Raw genomic sequence first — 20,951 nt, forward strand, 5'->3', positions numbered from 1 at the left:
TAAGCTTATCCTAAGAACAATAACCTACATTTTGTTATCATTACTATTATGTTTTATAAACTGAAGGATGGCAATATTTTATTTAAAATTATTATGCACTTATTTATAAAAATACATTAGAGTGCATCATAAAAACGAATAAATAAAAAAAATGTATTATGCGAATTAAAAATGCAATCAAATGTGCATCCACTTGATATTGTTTTCATTAATAATATTATTAATTTCCACTGATTTCATTACCTACCTACCTTTTATACCATGTTTAAGTATGAATAGGGACCAACGTATTCTGCAGAATATAAACTTATATTTTAAGGAATTATTAATTTCATTCGAGAGAGAGTCGTGATGATGAACACATATTATTTATAAAAAGTGCCATAAATATATTTAGTTATAAAAAATAATGTTTTAATTGTGATTAATAATTCAATTAAGTTTAAATTACACATTTTAAAGATGTTCAATTTAAATGTGAACAAAAAATTTATACCAGTAAAATTGAATTATTTCCTTCACTTAGGATGTAAGTACCCACGCATATTGATTTAATTAGAAATATTTTTGTTTTCAAAGCAATGACAACATTTAAAAAATAAATAACTGGAAAAGTTGCTTTGATGCAGTAGATTGTATTTTGTCATTGATACAGTGACCTACACAGTAAACTGTAAATTATGTGTTAAATTTGAATTCAATAATAAATCATTTTATAGAAAAAAAATTTTTTTTTATGTGTGTGAATAGGTTTGTGGTATAATAATAGCTAAAAATTTAAGTAAATATTTTGAAAATTTTATCGTGTTTAATAAACATTAAATAATAATGTATGTACCTATATTAGCAAATAGTTTTGTTTTAAGTTCTTGAGAATAGTTATTAAATTACAACAACATTTCTACAGTCGTTATTTTTCGTTTAATTATTGAATTATTTAAAAATTTGTTGTCTTGAAAAAGAATTGTTTATAGGTATTTTTGAGATTTTCAGGTTTGTGTAAGAATAACTTATGAGAGATCTTGGGTGTTATATTTAATCTTCAAGCGTTAGCTATTAATAATCAAAATTTTATAAAATTTCACTTACAAAATAAATTGCAAATTTTTGAAATTTTGACAAATTCTGTCGGTCTGAATTCAAACACGTATAAAAAAATGTCATTACAATATTTTTAATGTGCACATGTAGGTAAAACTAATTAACTTGTTTGAATTTTCTAGATTTTTGACTGATTATAAACATTAATAAAAAAAATTAATTATTCAAAAATACCAATTAATGCTCATAATCACTATTACAGACAGCTTAAAATTATGTTTTTAAGTAATAATGAATGTGTCAAATTTTTCTATGCTTTATTATTTTTTTTTGATAATAACAAAAAGTCATAAATGATTTAAGTATCAATTGATATTATAGGTTTCAATATTCAATATCGTCAAAATCAAAGTTTTAAATTTAATAATTTTTTATATATTATATGAAAACTAAAAATTAACATGCCACTAAATTTTAAAAATGCATTAGTAAAGTACCTAATAGTTTAGGATTAAAAACAAAAATAATACTGAACTCAGAAGTTTAACATACGAATAATATTTACAAGAATATAAAATACATCTAAATATCAAAAAGTTTCTCCTTGGTCTGAAGCAATAATTCTTTAATTAAAAATTAGTTAACAGGATTGCCAATTTTTCGATAAAAAATTATTATAGTTTTCCAAATTTTTTTTTATCGTGGTACAATTTATTTTTGTTAACTGGTTAAAAAGTTAAAGTTACATTAAAAAATTATTTTTGTTTAGTTACGTAGATAATTGTCTAATCAACCTAAGGACTTAAGTAGTTTAATTTAGACAGTTGAAATAACTTTCCTACTAGCTTTCTCAGTTGATTAAAAAATAATCCATCAAGTTAAACATTTTTAAAATTTTTCGTTTTGATGGTTTTATACGTAAATTGTAAATATTAATATTGAAATAAAAAAATGATACAAACATTTCTGTTATTTTTCTTGATAAAATAATTTTGTATACAGGTATATTTTAGTGGATTTGATAGACATAATTTTTTTTTTATTGATTATGAAGCCCGGCAACTAAGGCCATTAGCTGTTTTTGTTTTTTTAGTTTATAGGGGAAAAATTGTAAGTTTGTAAACGTGTGTTTTTGGTTTGGCAGATTTTTTATCGGGCACCCGGGTGGGAGATGTCGGCACTTCTCTCCGAACACGGTGGATTTGCCCGAAGAAAAATGTCTCCCGCGGCCGAGACATAATGCCTATTATATGATCTTAAATTGCTATTTGATGTGGAAAAAAAATTAATATTTATTAAATAATTAATTGAGATGTGTAGGGGCATAGGGTGTATAGCTTAAATATTTAATTATCACGTAAAGTAAAATAAACTTAAGTTTACACATGGTTGACAATTAAAATGCATTACTAAAAATTTTAAATTTTAAATTGCATATTGATTATGTGATAGCATTTATAAAGGCGCGTCCAGACGGAGCAGCTTTTGCCGCGCGGCATGAGTGTGAATACATAAATACATTTTCTGCGGCCTTTTTTGATGCCGCGCGGCATAATTTCCGATCGGCCTAGTAGGCGGTCTACATCAAAGGAAAGCCGCGCGGCTTGTGCCGCTCGCCTATGCCGCGTGTGTGTGGAAGTATTTTCGGCAAAGCCGCGTGGCATCAGTACTTATTTTTTAAGTATTTAAATTATTTTTTAAGTAATTATTAGCAGAACAAACTTTTTTCACTGAGGTAAAACTGATTTTTATTGTAATCTCCAGTGGATACAATTTTTATTTTATCAAAATGTCGATACTGAAGATTTTCTGTTTTCAAAAATACAAAGATCAATAATGATTTTTCAAAAATCTTTAATTTCATGTTTTTTGAGGTACAAAAATATAGATTACTAGCTGATTTCGTGCACTTCGTTGCCCATTAAAAATGACATTGTTCCATTAACCAGAATTCTTCAAGAAAAATAACTTAATTAAACAGTAAATACATACTATGGTAATAGCCATTTAAGTATAATATATTATATTATAATATATATATATATGTGTATGTGTATGTCGTATATATAAAGATTAAAATTTAAAGATATACCATACCATACTACGGCATCATACGGGCATATTGTTATAATAATAATTAATAAATACTAATAACTAATAAGTAATATGATATTATCTTATTATATTGATATAGATTTTGTGATTTACAAATATACAATTCTCAAGAACATAATATTATTATAAAATATTTTCGCCTTAATAAGTTATTTATTTAAATATAATTCAAAACATTGTATTTATTTCGGCATTTTCAATTTCGTATGCTCTTGATACCTACTACATAATTCTATTAATTCAGTACCTAATAATTTAATTCTATCTATAGAAAAGCTATTGGCTATTTCCTGTGTTGAATAATATTTATGAATTTTACTTAATATTTATTAGGTACTGGGTATTTATATAGATATTAAAAAAAAAAAAAATAATAATAATAACCTAACTTAACTTAAGTTAATAAGTTAATTGAAAATGTTCACATAACTTTTAGCTTAACTGAGTTTAAAAAAAATAGGTTAACTGTTAACTTTAAACTTTTTAAAATGTTTTCCATCAACTTAACTTAACTCAGTTAAAAATTATCATTAACTGGCCCAGGCTTGTGTAATATACCTCTCTTTTGTACAAACAGTTATTGGTAACAGTTACTTTTGGTATTGAAATAATATTTCATATTATGGCATACACAACTTACCGAGTTAAATTTTTGATTTGTCAACTGTTGTCTTTTAACTTATCGATCTTGTGTTGTCTTACCTTAACTGAACTCAAGTTAATTATTTTCATAAACTGTCCTGCTTTTGCATTGAATAATTTAAAGTTTTCCCTACAGTATAAACACAAAATAATAAAAACGTTACGTTGGATATTGGATCATTACTAGAAATTGAAAAATTGGCTATATCGTGTAGCAATTATCGGAAATTTATTCATAATACACAGGTACTTACTCGATAGGTAATAAGGTATTTTTGAAAAAAAAAAAACCAAGTGGATAACTGAGAAACAATTTTAGGAAAAAATCTTTGCCAAGATCCGGGAGACGACGTAAACAGCATAATATAACACACTACACAGCGTACCTATGCGACATGCGTGTATACAATAATAATATCATTCATAAGCATACCCACTTACATAAAATGTAAAAGTGTTTTTATCACATCCGTCGTATTGAGATAACTGAACACGTGTTTTACGAACAATATCCAACAAAATAATTGTTGTCCTATTATACTCGTAGTGTTAATCTAGACGAATGAACAGGGTTCTAACTAGTATTCATACGAAAATTTGTAAACATAACTATTATTCAAACACTGTTTAGCATTCATGCAACGCCAAGAAAGGTTTTAATTGAATACGAAAATGAACAATTTGATTTAAAAACGAAAAAAATGTACGAATATTATTTTGAAGTATTTTAATAAAATCTCATAATAATTATGTAATTATAAACTTTTAACTTTTTAACGGTATTCAAGTACAGATACAGTTACTTATTTTGAAAAGTGTTTAAAATACGTATTTGATTACTCAGTAAAAAAAAGTATCCGAGCACTAATACAAATACATACTTTCAAATACTTTCAATTTATTTAGAAAATAAATCAACAAAAACCGATTTTTATGTCTTACGTTAATTTTATATAGCATATTATTATATACAAAACAAATGTACGAACATTATTTTGAAGTTGAACATAACCTAATAAAATTAATAGCTCATAATTAAAGACCGGATTTTGTATGAAATGCATGTTGCTGTTTTCAACATCATATGAGTGTCCATAAATCATTACTTGATTGATTAAATATCAACATTTTATACTGCATATTTTCGAATATTTTAACAAAAAAGCATACAAATATACAAGGCTGGGGAAGTTAATGATTTTTTTTTAATTCAATTAAGTTAAGTTAATATGCATCAATAACAAAAAGTTAAAAGTTAAAAGTTAATTTAACTATAGGTTAACTCAGTTAAGTTAAAAGTTAATACACACTTTTTGTTAACTTTTCATTAAGTTAAAAAAAAGTTAATTTGTTTATAAAACGCTATCGTATTTAATTGTTTTCCTGCCCAAAACTAAATTATAGACTATATTGCTTATAATTTATACAGTATTTCCATATAAGTTAGAATCGAATGATATAAATATTTAACTTTAATCAATTCACGGTAAATATTTTTTGTTATAGCAAAATAGACGTAATTAGTGGAATATAATAAATTTAAAAACAAAATAAATTAACTTAACTCACTTTTTAAAATGAAAAATGAATTCGTTTATTTCACGTTAATTAAAAAAGAAATTTTGTAAGTTAACAGTTAAGTTAATGAAAAGCCAAAAGTAACTAGTTAAGTTAAAATAAAATTAACTTTTTAACTTAATTTTAACATATTATTAACTCGTTAATGCCCAGTCTTGCAAATATACACTAAACAGACCTACCTACTTACCAAAATGATATTTACTTGGTTTGCAATCTATTAATGAATAATTATTAAAAACTAAATTACAATTTAACAAATTACATTTTTGCACTGCGTATCTGTGCTATATAATATATTTTACTTTTTGTTTGTAAAAATGTTAATAAAACTAAAATTAAATAGAAAATTAATTAATGCGTGTTTTGAATTTTAGATTCTGAGTGGAACGATGAATGTATTGATTTTACAATGATGTGTGTTTTTTAATTTTTTTATTTTTGTGTCTGTCATTACCTTTTATGACATTAAAATTCTTAGATTTTTCTCCAACAGTATCTTTTTTGATAGGATAGTAAATTTAGTTGGTACTTTAGGGGGGGGGGGGGGAGGGATCAAAAGTAAAAATTTCGCAGTAGTTTTCAAAAGTGCCGTGAAAAACAAAAGAAAATTAAGGAAAAACGAGAATTTTTACGCAAAATCTGTTTTTGAGAAAATCGATTTTGGTTATTGGTGTAACTCTAAAACAAATTAACGTATGAACTTGAAATTTTTACAAGTTGTTTATATTTGCATTTTCTATACACGATACAATTTTAAAAATATTTTGATTTGTTTTGAACTGTTTAGGAACATTTTCAGTTTTCAATTTTATTAGTATTTTTTTCTATATGTGTCAATAAAATTTTATTTGTTGGGTAGAAAAGTGTGAAAATTTTATGCAAGGCTCCTGATATACTGTTACAATAGCAGTTGAACAATATTAACAATACTTAGTCACAGTTTTTATTTATAAGCATATAAAGTTCAAATCTTGACAAAATTTATCAAATTTAAAATTTAATAATTATTTTGTAGTTAAAAATTTGTAAAATGTTCAACTTTTATAGCTAAGGATTGACAATTCAAAACAAGGCTCCACGTAAATAGGTTATGTATAAATTACTTTATTCACAATAATATCATCAAATATACTTAGTAATATCATAGACTGACTGACCGTTTTCGCTCAGAATTGTTTTTCTTATACAATGGTATTATATCATTGAATTCAAATTTAACACCATCTATTACAGTGACCGACTTGTAATCTACTGTACAGCAGAGCGACATCCACTTACCCACCTGTTTTTTCTTGCATATTTTGACTTTTTATAGTGCATGTTTACATACATATTTTACAGTTTAAAAAACGTATAAATCTGGTCTTTACTCATAAAGTAATATTATATTAATTATTAATGATGTATCATTTCATATTTGTACGTACCTACCTACTTTTACATAATAATATGACGAAAAAAACATAATTTTCTGCGTGTCATTTTTTTAGTTAATTGAATGTTATCATTTCGCACAGGTCTAGGTCCTATAATTGGATTTTTACCTACGATAGCGAAACAATTGGGGTACTCAATAACCACATATGGTGTCGTCATGACTGTTATGTCGATGATATCGATGATAATGGCACCTCTAGCCGGTGTAATCGTCGACAGGTTCCGCGTGAAAAAAACGCTATTTTTTACGATGACACTATTGCTGGGCGTGGTTTCATTTTTCTTCATGTTTGTACCAAAAGTGCCTTTGGAGATGGGCTTGGAAATGAAATGCGAATCTGAAATTATTATGATCGTTCGTGCCGATACCACTCAACAAAATACGTCGATTTTTAATGACGAGAACAATGACGAATTGATCACATGCAAGGTGAGACTAAACAATACGATGAAAAATATTAAAATGTGTATATGGGCTTGGAACGGTTTTGTTTGAACAAGTGTTGAATAATGATCGTACTTTTCTGCGGTGCGCAGTCGTTTAAAATTTGTGTCAGTGTGTCAAAATTAAAAATAATATAAACTGTACTGGGCGTCTCACGAATATTAACTAAAATTAAAATTAAAACGGTAAATCGTTGAGGAATTATTACGCACAGGCTGGACTGATTTTTTTGAGCTTAAAATGTTTTAACGTTATTATTAACTAATATTATTATTAGGGCAAGGGACTTTTAGGAGTTTTCATTTTTTAAATAATCATTAAAAACATAGCTAAGTTATATAAAAATTTGTTTCATAACAATACGAGATTATATTTAAAATTTATAGTTGCATATTTTGCATATTTGACCATTTTTCATTTATAAGTTCATATTTGACAATTCTTTTATAATATATAGGTGTAAGTTTATAATTTAATAAAAAAAACCTTATTTTAAATGTAGATATTAGTATGATGGAAAATAAGTGTTTGTTTTCCTCTCCATCACTCGTATTGTTATTTATTATTGTTACACTATATGCGTGATTCACAAAAACTCGATATACGAAAAAAAATCGGAAAAGAAAATTATCAATTATTTGTTATTATACAAGATTATTATTGTAAAATATAATTTAAAATGTTGATAATATTATCTAGATATCAAAATAAAAAGGTTTTATTCAATAGGTACTATGATTTTTTTTTAATGCATATTTTATTAGCGTATTTAGTAATTCTCTAGGGCATAAGTGCATGCATATTTTAAGGTTTTTAAGGGAATGAAGTTTCTAGCTCTAATTATGAAGTATATCACTGCCGAGGAGACTTAAATTCACTAAATTTCAGTAGATATTTTTAAACATGTATACACATTTAGTTAATCTTATTCAGCTGACTTGTAAAAATACGAAATCGTATGACCACCAAATAAGTAAATTGAACAATCGATCAGATTTCTGCGATTATTGGACGGCAACCACCTTCAATAGTGATATCGAAAATATAAACGATCGTAGTCGGATTGATGTTACGTTGAAATTGAAAGACACGGAACAAGTAATGTTACCACTATCTTTCATTCAAATCTATTATAGTTAGTATTTAATTGATTTGATTTCAGACCGAAAGTTCGTATGTTTTCCACTTGTCGTCCGTCCAAATGAACGGAACGGAAATTCCTTTAACATGCCAATGTCGTTTAAAAACATTTTGTCATATCTCATGTCCTAATGAAGACATAATGCTTATAGCCACTGTGCCAGCATCCAGAGGAAACGTTCTTAATTTGTATCAATTTTGGATTTTTTTCATGACTATGTCTGCGTTCTCGTGTTGCGCAGCTATAACGATAACTTTACAAAACCCAATATGTCTCGATATTTTAGGTAAAATGATACACCAATACCGCAATGTCAATGATATTTCTGTAATTAAAACAAAAATGATATCTAATTTTGTTTTTATAGAAGACAAACCTGAGGATTACGGAAGACAAAAATGTTGGTCATCATTTGGTTGGGGCATTTTTTCCATATTCATCGGGTGGCTTGTGGATTGGTTCAGCATCAATAAAAAGGAAAAAGATTATTCGCCAGTTTTTTATTCGTGTATTTTACTCACAATTTGTAATTTATTTGTCATAAATAAACTTAAAGTAAGTTATTTCCTGACTCAATTATGCTATACCCTATACATCATAATCTATATTTTTTTAATTTTCAACTAAGAACAATTAAAAAAAACACGTTATATTATTGTCCTGTGATTTATAGGTAACCGAAACGAAAAAATCAAAAGGAAAATGGAAGAGTATATATGGATTGTTTACTAAACATTATGTAATTGTTTTTTATATATGGGTAGCATCAACCTCGTTTCTTCATACGATTATTACACATTTTCTATTCTGGTAAGTTTATAATTGATGACATTTTTTGATTAATTTAAATATTTAAATGCAGACAAAATGTTAGAAATTATTTTAAGTGTTTTTTTTTTTTTTTTTAATTATATTGAGTACCCGTTTATAATAAAATAATCTCATCACAATGTAAACAGAAAAAAATTCTACGGAAACGTATAACACGATAGATAAATACCAAGGAAATTTTGATTTAGGCAGGTATACTGCTTATATAAAAAAGAAATAAGAAATGAAAAAAAAATGCAATGTTTGTCGTTGTATTACTGTTGAGTACAATCCTAGTTAGTCAATTTGTAGAGCTCTAATTAACGTTGTTTTTTTTTAAATTAAATATTATTAACTCACATTGAGTATTTATAATAAAGTAGTTTAAAAGTTCTATCGTAGTGAGCTTAAACGTACGAAGAAAAACGTGGCAAAAAATCCTGTTAAACGAATAAAAATAAAAAGTAGTTAAATGAAAAATACAAATTATCCATAACGGTACCAATACGTTTTTATAGGTACTAATGGTGTATTATTATCAGGGCTGTGAATTTAATGCACTAAAAAACCTTAGAAAATGTAAAAAAATGCAATATAAAAAGCCAACAATTATATTATAAAATTCACTTAAAATGGTTTTTAATTTAATTTTACATTTATATCGATATTATAGGATATTATACATGAGTACATTACATTTTACATGCATAAAAATCCGTTAATTTAATAAAATTAAAATAATAAAAATCTTGATTGAATTTGAATTTTGTTTAATTCCCCTGAAACATATTTTTTTGTTCTTATCTTGTTAAAATAATAAAACAAACTTAAATATATTTATTTGTGGATACCTTATTCATCTTTAGCCTTTACTATTGAATTGGACAAAAAAACACCAAAAATTGTGTTTCAAACATGTCGATTAACGGATTTTGATTAAAAATACCGAAAAAATGAACTAAAAAAGGAAAATATGACCTAAAAATGAAAAAAATTTACCTTTAAAAACGTTAAAAAATGCAAAATAAAAGTTTCATAAATGGATTCGTTGTTACATAGTTCAAATTATGTATTAACAAAACTACGTTTCACAATCACCAAAAAAAAAATTCACAAACAGCCCTAATTATTATATACCTAAACGGCTAGACCAATATACCTAATTTAATTTCTATATAAATGCATCAAATTTTAGTTGTTTTGTATATAAGTACACTTGTACAGTTTGTTCGATAATATACTATTCGAGCTCTTAAACTTAATTGTCTTTCAGCTAGGCGTGATAAATTTGGTATTAACTTCATTCGATGTCTGATCGATGGTCGAGTTGATGCCCGGAGGATTCTCGAACTACTTGAGTTTCAAATTTCCAATAATACTAGGCTACAGTGTTTTTTTTACCCCCCTAAGTCTAATTTCGCCAGAAACTCCCCACTCTCAAGAAAAATTTCCTTAATACTTTAAGTACGAAGGCACGCATTTTTGCTTGTTTGTTTGTTGTTTGTCATCGCGTTGTTATTCTTAGTTATTTAAGTTTAATCCTATGTAAACAAGATTATTACTATATATATATTGCAGTATTTAAATTCTAGGTATTATTTTGTAAAAATCCGACTGGCGTTAATTTTATACTAAAAAATAAAATAAAAATGTATACGTAGTACGTAGGTGTCATATCATTTGGAATGGTAATAAAGATAATAAACATTAAACAGTAAACCATTAAGCGTAATATCGTATCAGTTATCTATAGCCCAGACTAGGTACTAAGATAGTAGGAGACGAGTGTATCACAATATTAATGCAGTTGTTCATCAATATAATATCACTTTTCGTACTCCGAGGAGCTTTATTTTTAAATTAAAATTTTTTTTATCAAATATCAATTTTGTGTTGAATTTTTTGACGCATCATCTTCCAAAAAAACGTTAAAACGCATAATTATAGTGTGTTAAACGATAAAGGTAATACGAAATATTTCCAACGTCAAATTTTATTTCGGTTTTTTTTTACGGCATAAAGGATTTAATATTATTACCATTTTTGAAAAATTTGAATATTTATAAATAAATGTCTGCACATGCCTAAACTGTAACCCTCTTTTGTGAGTTCGAATTTGAATTACATACATTTTTACAAGCACTTATACTTTGTTTTATACATTTTTTTTTCTATCTAGAAAATTGACTTACTGAGAGTGTGAGCCAAAGTTTTGATTTTTTATTAATTATCATATTTTTTAAGTCTATCTATAATAGTACAATGTTCCGTGTGATTTAGGATGTTTTTATGTAAACTCAAGTGTGGTGTCGTAAGTAAAGCGCATTTATATTATCTTCACCAAATTATAAATAGACTGTTAATGATATGATAAATTCAACATACATAAATCAAAACTTTGGCTCATTCTCAGTAAGTCAATTTTTAAGATCGAAAAAAAACTTTTTAAATTAAAGTTGGTAAAAAAAATTGTGAGCAATTCAAATTCAAACTCGAAAAGAGGGGTACAGTTCAAAAATGTTTTTTAAAAATTGGTGTAATATTAAAATCATGCATTCGAAATATTTCGTATTACCTTTATCGTTGAACACACCGTTTAGTATGGCAAGGCCCTAACGTTTAACGTATATTTCATATATTATAACATAATATTATTGGTAGTTACTGAATAATATTGCTGTCCATATACATTTGTGTTCGAGGAGATATCACATACCTACAACATAAGTGAGTATTTAACGCATGTTGAAAACGACTGTGTCGAAAATTTCCTCGATGTCCTGTATATTCCCTCGAGTATGGTAAAGTCGATTAGAGATTGAATAATAATATCTGACTGCATATCGTATAATAACATTTCATTGTTAAAACATTTTAACACGACTCCTAATATGTAATTATTTTTCAGGTACATGGAGGATTTGGTGTTTGCTAACAATGACCACGACCAACGGGCGTGGCTTAAAACGCTTCAAGGTCTGGCTCAAGGCATCCAGTGTTTTGGTGGTGAAATTCCATTTTATTTCTGGTCTGGTTGGATAATCAGAAAGATGGGTCACATCAACTGCATGGCCATAGTGATGGGAGCCATGGCCATCAGGATGTATCTTTATACAGTCATCTGGAACCCAGCTTGGATCATTGCAATAGAGCTATTGAACGGCGTGTCATACGCGTTGGGAGGGTCGGTGAAAATGTCGTACGCGAAAATTATGTCACCAGAGGACACCACGAACACTATAATCGGGATAATAGCACTTTTCGATTGCATTGGTAAATTAAAAAAATTGTCTTACACTTGATATTTAATGTTTCTATATAGTCATAGGTAAAATGCTATCACTAAAAACAAAAAAAGAAGAAATCCACTCAGTAGCTTTAGTTACGTTATAATTCTCGATTCTTAACTCTTTAAAAAATACTAAATGGTAAATAATAATAATTAGAAAAAAGTGGACAAATGGGTACCGCTCTGCAGTACCTACAGTTAGCAGGTGTCGAGTGCGGAGTGGGTCACTGTATGGACATTATGTTAATTACTTAAATATGAGTTCAATGTTAAATCATTGCACATGAAAAACGATTCTGAGGTAAGACGATCAGTCTATAATATTATGTTATTGCTAAGACTGGGATTTCTATGCACTTTACATTGTTTTCTGAATCTAACTACGCGATGCTCGTTTTATAACACACACCTTACTTGTATTTACGAACCAGAGTTAAAAGTTTATTTAAACATTTTTTGACAATTTTAAATTTTAAGGTCGTTTTTTCCCTTTTTAGAGAATTTTAGGATTTTTGGAGCGATTTTGAAGTTTTAGAACTCAAAATTGAGATTTGAAATTTATTTTAAGATTTTTACATGCTTTTACATGCTTTTACATGATTTTATATACATTTAACAAACTAAAACTGTATACAGATAAACAAATATATAATCTAAACCTATGAAAAAAAAAATAATAATTAATGGAAATAATTGTACATCCAGATTAAAGAAGTCCAATACGATCAGTTCTATCCGTAAAACGTTTTTTACAATCCTTTAAAATGTATATCGTTATTTAAACCAAATACATTTTTAATAGAATTATTTCTTCGAAGTAATTAAAAATTTAAAAAAAAATGGTGAATTTTTTAGTGCATTATTTAGAATTTTTAGAGCATATAGAATTTTTTTTTGCCCCAGAACTAAATTTCTTGCTAAGTATATTTTATGATATTTTTGTTATTAAAGTGCTTATTTAACTATTAACAATACATAGTATATATTATAGTAGATTGAGTTGATTTTTCCCGAAAATATTGCATTTGAAAATGTAATTGGGTGTAAAGAATATAATAATTAATAATAAATTTCCCAAGAATAATATTTTTAAACTTCAACTAAATAAATAAAATCGTTATTCTTTGTTTAAATATCTAAATTTCACCGAATTTGAACTTATAATGAGTATAAAAATAAAATTGTGCTTATGTATTTTTTAGTTCCAATAAATCATGTGATAAAGTTTCTAGCTCGGGCTATAAAATGATATACGTCAAAATAATAATATATACGTATACGATTTTTACAATTTAATCTTTCAAGCTAACTTTGAATTGATTTGTTATAGGTATATAAAACCATTATAGCTAACACGGTTTTAAAATGGATTTTTTTTTATAGGTGAATCTTTAGGTAGTTTACTGGGCGGATATTTATTCTATTCATACGGTGGAGTGTGGTCGTTTCGATTTTTCGCCTACAGTTCTGCTTTGATGTGCTTTTTAAACATATTAAGCAATCGTTTTGGATTGACTAAAGATTTGACAAATTGCAATTTTGTCGCAGTGTCTACGACAGAAAATAACTAGAAAAAATGATGACATTGATAGCGATATCTAATTTAATGATTTTTCAATTTGTTATTTTGTTATTTTATTTAAAATTGTAAAACAAAAAATGGAATGTTATTACGGGGAAAAAATCCTAATATAATAAAATAACGAATCATGTTTTGTATTATATAATATATTATTTAACTACATTATAAAATATTAAAATAACTCATGTGAACATATAGTTAGCTCGGCGATAATGTATATGTATATGAAGTTGGCCAACATCACTTTGTCACACAAACTTCAAAAACTAAGGGGACCCTCAAGTAATATTGAAAATTGAATGTCACTAATTATACATTTCAGTTTTCTATTTTTACATACATTGTTTTGGACATACCAATAATGATTTTACAATAACGTGTATTTTTTTGCATGTATATATGAACAGTAGTCGAAATAAAACTTTGACTTTTAACCAGTGTGTAGGTTACACAAAAAAAATTGGACTGTCCACTGTCTAAGAAATTAAAAATCAAGTTTAATCAACTAATTAAGAATTTTTTTTAAGAAAATTGTATAAATAAAAAATTTTAATAATAAAAACCACTGAATATCAAATATCATAAAAAATTCAAAATCAAACGCATAACATAAAAAATTGAATAACATATAAAAAATTGATGTTACTTTCTGGTAAACTTTTTTTTTTTATAAAGGCTGAAAAACTTGTTGGAAATCTTCAATTGAAATGTTTAATGTTAGGTATCGTAAAAAAATATTTATCAATTTCTAACAGAAAAATAATTTGTATTGTACCTTATTCTTATACTTACGATCCATCTTTGTTATAGTACTACCCCTGCGAAGATTACGAGTGTTTATAGCGACTAAACACTCCATAATCTTTATCAATAACCGGTTACCGGTCGTTATTAATTTTTATTTTTTCCCTGCATTGTTTAAATAAAAATAATTAAATAAATACAGATTTGACTTCATGATGGCTGCTTGCGCTTCCCCAGCAATGTGTACACGTCCCACATGTTGGGAAACACTGCTCTGCATAAACTTACAAGCCACCTGCCTCTACTTATCAGTCAAAGTCTTCCATCAGGTAATTCTATCAAGCTCATGGCAAGTTAACATTTATGAAAATACATTTTAGTTTATAATTAATAATGTAATATAAGGTAAAACATTGAGATTTAATAGATATATTATTACTGTTTATTACTTTGCTGGCCAAAAAAATGTTTTAACACAATTAAAAACATTCTGACAACGTATAACCGTTTCTTGAAAAACTTTTTAAAATTGTATTAAAATATGATTTTTTTGTACGGAATGTTTATTTTCTACAAAAATAACGAAATTTATTATGCTATGCCTTGTCCTATTTTTGGCGTTGTTCACGTCGCCGCCCGCCGCAGTTACTGCTCCTGTGATGATGGTCACCGACGGACTGGCTGACAACAGTAACTTTCGGCTCTGGCCGCGGCGATCTTCACTACCCGACACCTTGGCCGTCCCCACGATGATGGCTGCCGAAGGACCGACTGGCAACCAGAAGTTTCAGTCATCGTTGCCACATCACTACCAGTGTAGCCACCCCGCCAAGGTGACCGAGTCTGACTCAGCATTTGTCTACACCAGGGCAAACCATTACCACGATCGCTCGAGCGTGGTAACCAAGTCCACTCTAGCCGTGTTCCACACCAGGACAGGCAATTACCGCGACCGCTCGAGCGTGGTAACCAAACCCGACCAGGCCTCGGCATACATCAGGAATCAACACGACCACTCAACGCCGGTCACCGAATCCGACTCAGCAGTGATCTACACCAAGACAGGCCATTACCACGACCGCTCGAGCGTGGTAACCAAACCCGACCAGGCCTCAGCATACATCAGGAATCAACACGACCACTCAATCCCGGTCACTGAATCCGACTCAACAGATGTCTACACCAGGGGAAACCATTACCACTACCGCTCGAGCGTGATAACAAAATCCACCCCAGCTAAGTTCCACACCAGGGCAGGCCATTACCACGACCGCTCGAGCGGAGTAACCAAGTCCAACCAGGCCTCGGCATACATCAGGAATCGACACGACCACTCAACGCCGGTCACCGAATCCGACTCAGCAGTGGTCTACACCAAGACAGGCCATTACCACGACCGCTCGAGCGTGGTAACCAAACCCGACCAGGCCTCAGTATACATCAGGAATCAACATGACCACTCAACCCCGGTCACCGAATCCGACTCAGCAGATGTCTACACCAGGGGAAACCATTACCACTACCGCTCGAGCGTGATAACAAAATCCACCCCAGCTGTGTTCCACACCAGGGCAGGCCATTACCACGATCGCTCAAGCGGAGTAACCAAGCCCAACCAGGCCTCGGCATACATTAGGAATCAACACGACTACTCAACCCCGGTCACCGAATCCGACTCAGCAGTGGTCTACACCAGGGGAAACCATTACCACGACCACTCGAGCATGGTAAACAAGTCCACTCCAGCCGTTTTCCACACCAGGACAGGCCATTACCACGACCGCTCGAGCGTGGTAACCAAACCCGACCAGGCCTCGGCATACATCAGGAATCAACACGACTACTCAACGCCGGTCACCGAATCCGACTCAGCATTTGTCTACACCAGGGCAGACCATTACCATGACCGCTCGAGTGTGGTAACCCAGTTCACCCCAGCCACGGTTTACACCAGGGCAAGCCATTACTACGACCGCGTGGCAACTGAGCCCGACCAGGCCTCGGTATACACCAGGAATCAACAAGACCAATCAATCACGGTCACCGAGTCCAATTCAGCAGTGGTCTACACCAAGACAGGTCATTACCACGACCGCTCGAGCGTGGTAACCAAACCCGACCAGGCCTCGGTATACATCGGGAATCAACAAGATCACTCAACCACGGTCACCGACGCTAAACCTGGTCCCAACCCGAATGATCATAATCAGCTGCAGCTGACGTCTAACAGTATTCCGCCGTCATCAGTGGAAAATACTGTTACTGAAGATATTGCGGCGTACGCCCAGTGAGTTAGCTAACTTATATTATAGTTATCGTACAACAGACCATAATAAAATTGTATTTAGTCTTGCTTGGGTCATGGAAAGGTAAGTAAGTAACTGCACGGCAGGAAATTTAGAGGGAGGTAGCGGTATTAGCTCCATAAATGTTATATCATTTAAACCAAATCTAAACTAGATAGGTATAATTGAAATTTTCTTCTGTTTGTAAACATTGGTAGCCCCCCGTCCAATATTTGCTGTCATCCGTAATTTTTTCTTTATTTATGCAACGGTTTTAAAAGGCTTCTTTTAAAATAATAATATAGGTATATACTTGACACTTGTTAGTTAATTGGTATTTGTTACCAATATACGGAAATATTGATAGATGCCTAAATTTGTATGCAATTAAATTATATTTAAAAAAAATGTATCTTATTAAAACTAAATGTTAAATTTAGGTGATTTATATAAATATTTAATTATATTATTTATATTCCATGTTTTGAAATAAATTCCTGGTTATCTTTTGAAGAGACTAATTTTTTAAAATTATCATCTGACATACTAGATCTACATGGAGAATGAATAAGCCCAGCAAAAGAAAATAGTCGTTCAACAGCTGCTGAAGAGGTTAGGCTTGTATTATATTTTATAAATATTTTTTTTTATTTTTGGATAATTATCTAAACAACTAAGTGATTTATTTTTATAATTTAAAAAACTTATAAATTTAAGCTCGTTACTTGACTGTTGTCTGAACTGGTCTGGTTCAGAAGAAAAAATAATAAAAGATTCTGATTCTGACTCTGCACCTGAATGAGATTCAATTTCATAACTACTTTGTTTTGCACTACAATCAATTTCATTAATACATAAATGTTGAATTCATTTTTCTCTCGATCAGTTGTTATTTCTGGGAGTCAACGTAATTTAAATGTAAGGTGAAGACATGTAGCTAAAATAGCATGATTAGCTTCAGGTGTTAAATTTAAAAAAGAAACAAATCTATTAGACAAGGATAATATTAATGGAGATATCATAGAAGACAAATGCCTTAATTGTTTTTCTTTTAACGATTCAAGCCGGTGTTTGAGTGAAAATAATGTTGGTAATAATACACCGTAGTAACAATTAATTTGACCTTGCAAATAATCTAAAGCACATGCAATTGGCTTTAATAAAATTAAAAATTCATCTAAATACTCTATATCTAAATCTTTAAAAACATAATTAGTATTAATAGTATTTAAACGTTCGAAAACAGTATTTAGTTTTGCTTTATTAATAAGAAGTTGACTAATCGAATCAAATAATGAATTCCACCTTGTTGGACAAGGATAAATTAAAGAACAACCTAATATACTTTTTATAACTTCAGCAGATTTCGGACGTCTTGACATGTTCCACAAAAAATTGCACTTTTCAATGGCTGTTAAATGTAATCTATTAACTGGTAAACTTTTAATAGCTTTCATGAAATCTGAAGTAACTATCAAGCTTAAAGTATGGCTGGCACATCTCAAATAGGTGAGGTAGCAACATAATATGATCACCTTCATTCGCATTATTATCAGGGACAATTGGTCTAAATTTTAGATATTGTACATCATTATTATTCTCACCTATGATAAGTATAATATATAATATATAGTGTGTAAGTTGTGTAACAAAACATAATCAATTCTTTATGATACATTTAATATTTAATATTTACCGTAATAATCAGAATCATTCTCTACTCGAAAACCACAACCAAATTCTTTAAAGGCTTTCACGAAATTGCTTCCATTATTGGTAATTGTTGATACCACTTGTTCACGCCGTAGAGAAAATTCATCAAAAATGTCATAAAGCATTTCAACCACACGATCGTATGAATGTTTTCCGGTAAAACGGTTACATGCTAGTACACAGCTTTGTCGTTCTAATGTAATTGAATCAATCTATAAAAATCATCAAATTAACATATTATATACAATTATTATTGAATTAATACATAATATATGTTCATATTTTAAATACCCAGTGAAAATAAATATGAAACATATTTTTTGAATGTAGGTATCTAGTATCTTAATCATAAAAATATACTAGATACAAGTCAATAAAGTATTTAAATACCCGATACAAGATACAAGATACAAGATACAATTGTATCTAAGATACTGCCTAGCCCTGGATATAGGTATGTTTACCCACGGTAGTATTACAGAAAACATGGAATAGATTTTGTTGATGTGTTGCTTGGAGTTCAGGAGTAAAGAATCAAAGTAATCGTGTTTTTATCAGGCAACAGATGACAAAGCTTAAACTAAAATAATTAGTGCAGTTTAATTTCGTTAAATCATTAAGCATTGAGTTTTTTCCAAACCAATAATCTAAAATTTCGAAAAAAATTAAATTACGACAAACCCACATGGTCAAAAAAACATAAATAATAAAAACAATAAAAACAACGTATTTTAGGGAAACGACTAGGTCATTCTTATGCGGAGAGGTAATAATTACTATGTGGTCACAACTCGTACTTGATTTAGGGATTGGGCCACATTACTCACCACCACCGAAATATACTTATGTGGGGATTTCTATAAAACCGCCATCGCATCTGTAAATTTGGACTTCGACACAAATGTGATGTTTATTGCTGCACCATAAATTAGTTAAGTGTTCGTCGATTTCTTCGTAATTAATGTTTTGTTCTCGGTAAATTTTTAAGTAGTTGGGCTTTAGAGTGACTATAAAAAATAAAAATACTAGATAACTGAAAAAAAAATATCGTCATAACAATATTATTATTATTTAATATTTTTATTATAAAGACATTGCTAGTCAGTAGTCACTGCAGATGTCGCCTAAATAAAACAATTGGAACGACAGATTATCTAACCATTATTATGATTATAATTAATCATAAGTATAAATATTATGTATTATATTTTATTTTCATTTAATTGCAGTTATTACGACGAATCTGGAGAAGACTTCATCGACAACGACAACTTTTCGTTGTACGATTTCGTTCCGGTTATTTTGCTGGTGACGTTTGTGTTGTTATATCCGAGTTTATATTGTTATAGTACTCGGAGAAAGAAAACAAACGGTTTTTATTTGCAAACAAACAGCTGCAGTTGTACAGCAAAATATATTTGCTGTTCGAAATAATCGCGTTTATGACGTTATAATTATTATATTTAAAACAGTAAATATATATTTTTCTGTAAGACCTCGATTTTTGGCGTGCTAATAAGACCGGTTGTTTACTGCCTTTAAAAATAAACACTCGGATACACAGACATCGCCAGAAAAATGATCGGTAACTATAGTCGTCTGTTGTACGATATGAACATAAGGTAGCAAACTCACAGGGTGAAACGTCTTTCGGAACCGTCTCGTCCAGAGGCGACAGCGTACTGTTCCGGATATCTGCTTCCGGTGACGACGGTAGTTCGGGCAGGGATTGAATTTAGTGTCGGCGACCGAGGTAATGACCAGACAACCAGCTGGCGTAGCTATGAAAATGGAAAGACAGATATTGTGTATAATATTATGTAAGATTGACTTTTTTCAAACTTTTGTCTTGCGTTGATTTTGTTACAACAAAAAAAAAATATTTTTATCAATTGTTTTTATAATAAAATACTCTTATAGAAATATTGACAAAAACATTTTTATTTTTTTATTTTTACAATCCGTATCAATATTCAGTACAAGAAATATTTTTATAATAGGTGTATTAGAACAGCGGTTCTCAACCTGGAGTACGTGGCATGATCTCAAGGGGTACGCGAAAAAAAATTGAGTAATGGCGGAAAAAGCGAAATTTAATGTAACTGAAATAGTTTGCTATCAACAAA

At 29.5% G+C, this 20,951-nt stretch overlaps 2 protein-coding genes across 3 annotated transcripts; both read left to right on the plus strand.

Moving 5' to 3' along the window:
- Positions 1-339: 339 nt before the first annotated feature.
- LOC132947475 (uncharacterized) lies at positions 340-14,211 on the plus strand. 2 transcript variants are annotated; one of them, XR_009664927.1, is made up of 8 exons: positions 340-529; positions 6,897-7,246; positions 8,195-8,359; positions 8,424-8,688; positions 8,770-8,957; positions 9,076-9,212; positions 12,121-12,802; positions 13,885-13,953. XR_009664927.1 is itself a non-coding variant. In XM_061017782.1 (8 exons), exons 1-8 carry the CDS (start codon positions 463-465, stop codon positions 14,070-14,072), a joined length of 1,725 nt encoding a protein of 574 aa, XP_060873765.1. In that variant the 5' UTR covers positions 340-462; the 3' UTR covers positions 14,073-14,211. The 2 variants fall into 2 exon arrangements, 1 of the variants encoding a protein (XP_060873765.1); XM_061017782.1 differs by having other exon boundaries at positions 12,121-12,485; positions 13,885-14,211.
- Positions 14,212-14,393: 182 nt separating this feature from the next.
- On the plus strand, positions 14,394-20,676 carry LOC132947474 (filaggrin-2-like). Its single transcript, XM_061017781.1, has 2 exons — positions 14,394-17,114; positions 20,055-20,676. The coding sequence occupies exons 1-2, from the start codon at positions 15,421-15,423 to the stop codon at positions 20,257-20,259; spliced, it is 1,899 nt and encodes a 632-aa protein (XP_060873764.1). The 5' UTR covers positions 14,394-15,420; the 3' UTR covers positions 20,260-20,676.
- The last annotated feature ends 275 nt before the right edge of the window (positions 20,677-20,951 follow it).

Source organism: Metopolophium dirhodum, chromosome 6 (assembly GCF_019925205.1).
Source record: "Metopolophium dirhodum isolate CAU chromosome 6, ASM1992520v1, whole genome shotgun sequence".
Taxonomy (NCBI): Eukaryota; Metazoa; Arthropoda; class Insecta; order Hemiptera; family Aphididae; genus Metopolophium; species Metopolophium dirhodum.

What these genes read in the sequence shown, in the direction of transcription:
- LOC132947474 (XM_061017781.1), top strand. Translation starts at nt 15,421, where the DNA reads ATGCTATGCCTTGTCCTATTTTTGGCGTTGTTCACGTCGCCGCCCGCC. An exon ending in GATATTGCGGCGTACGCCCA is followed by an intron (nt 17,115 to 20,054) that starts GTGAGTTAGCTA and finishes ATTTAATTGCAG; the next exon opens with TTATTACGACGAATCTGGAG.
- LOC132947475 (XM_061017782.1), top strand. Translation starts at nt 463, where the DNA reads ATGTTCAATTTAAATGTGAACAAAAAATTTATACCAGTAAAATTGAAT. An exon ending in AATTGAAAGACACGGAACAA is followed by an intron (nt 8,360 to 8,423) that starts GTAATGTTACCA and finishes ATTTGATTTCAG; the next exon opens with ACCGAAAGTTCGTATGTTTT. An exon ending in AGCACTTTTCGATTGCATTG is followed by an intron (nt 12,486 to 13,884) that starts GTAAATTAAAAA and finishes TTTTTTTTATAG; the next exon opens with GTGAATCTTTAGGTAGTTTA.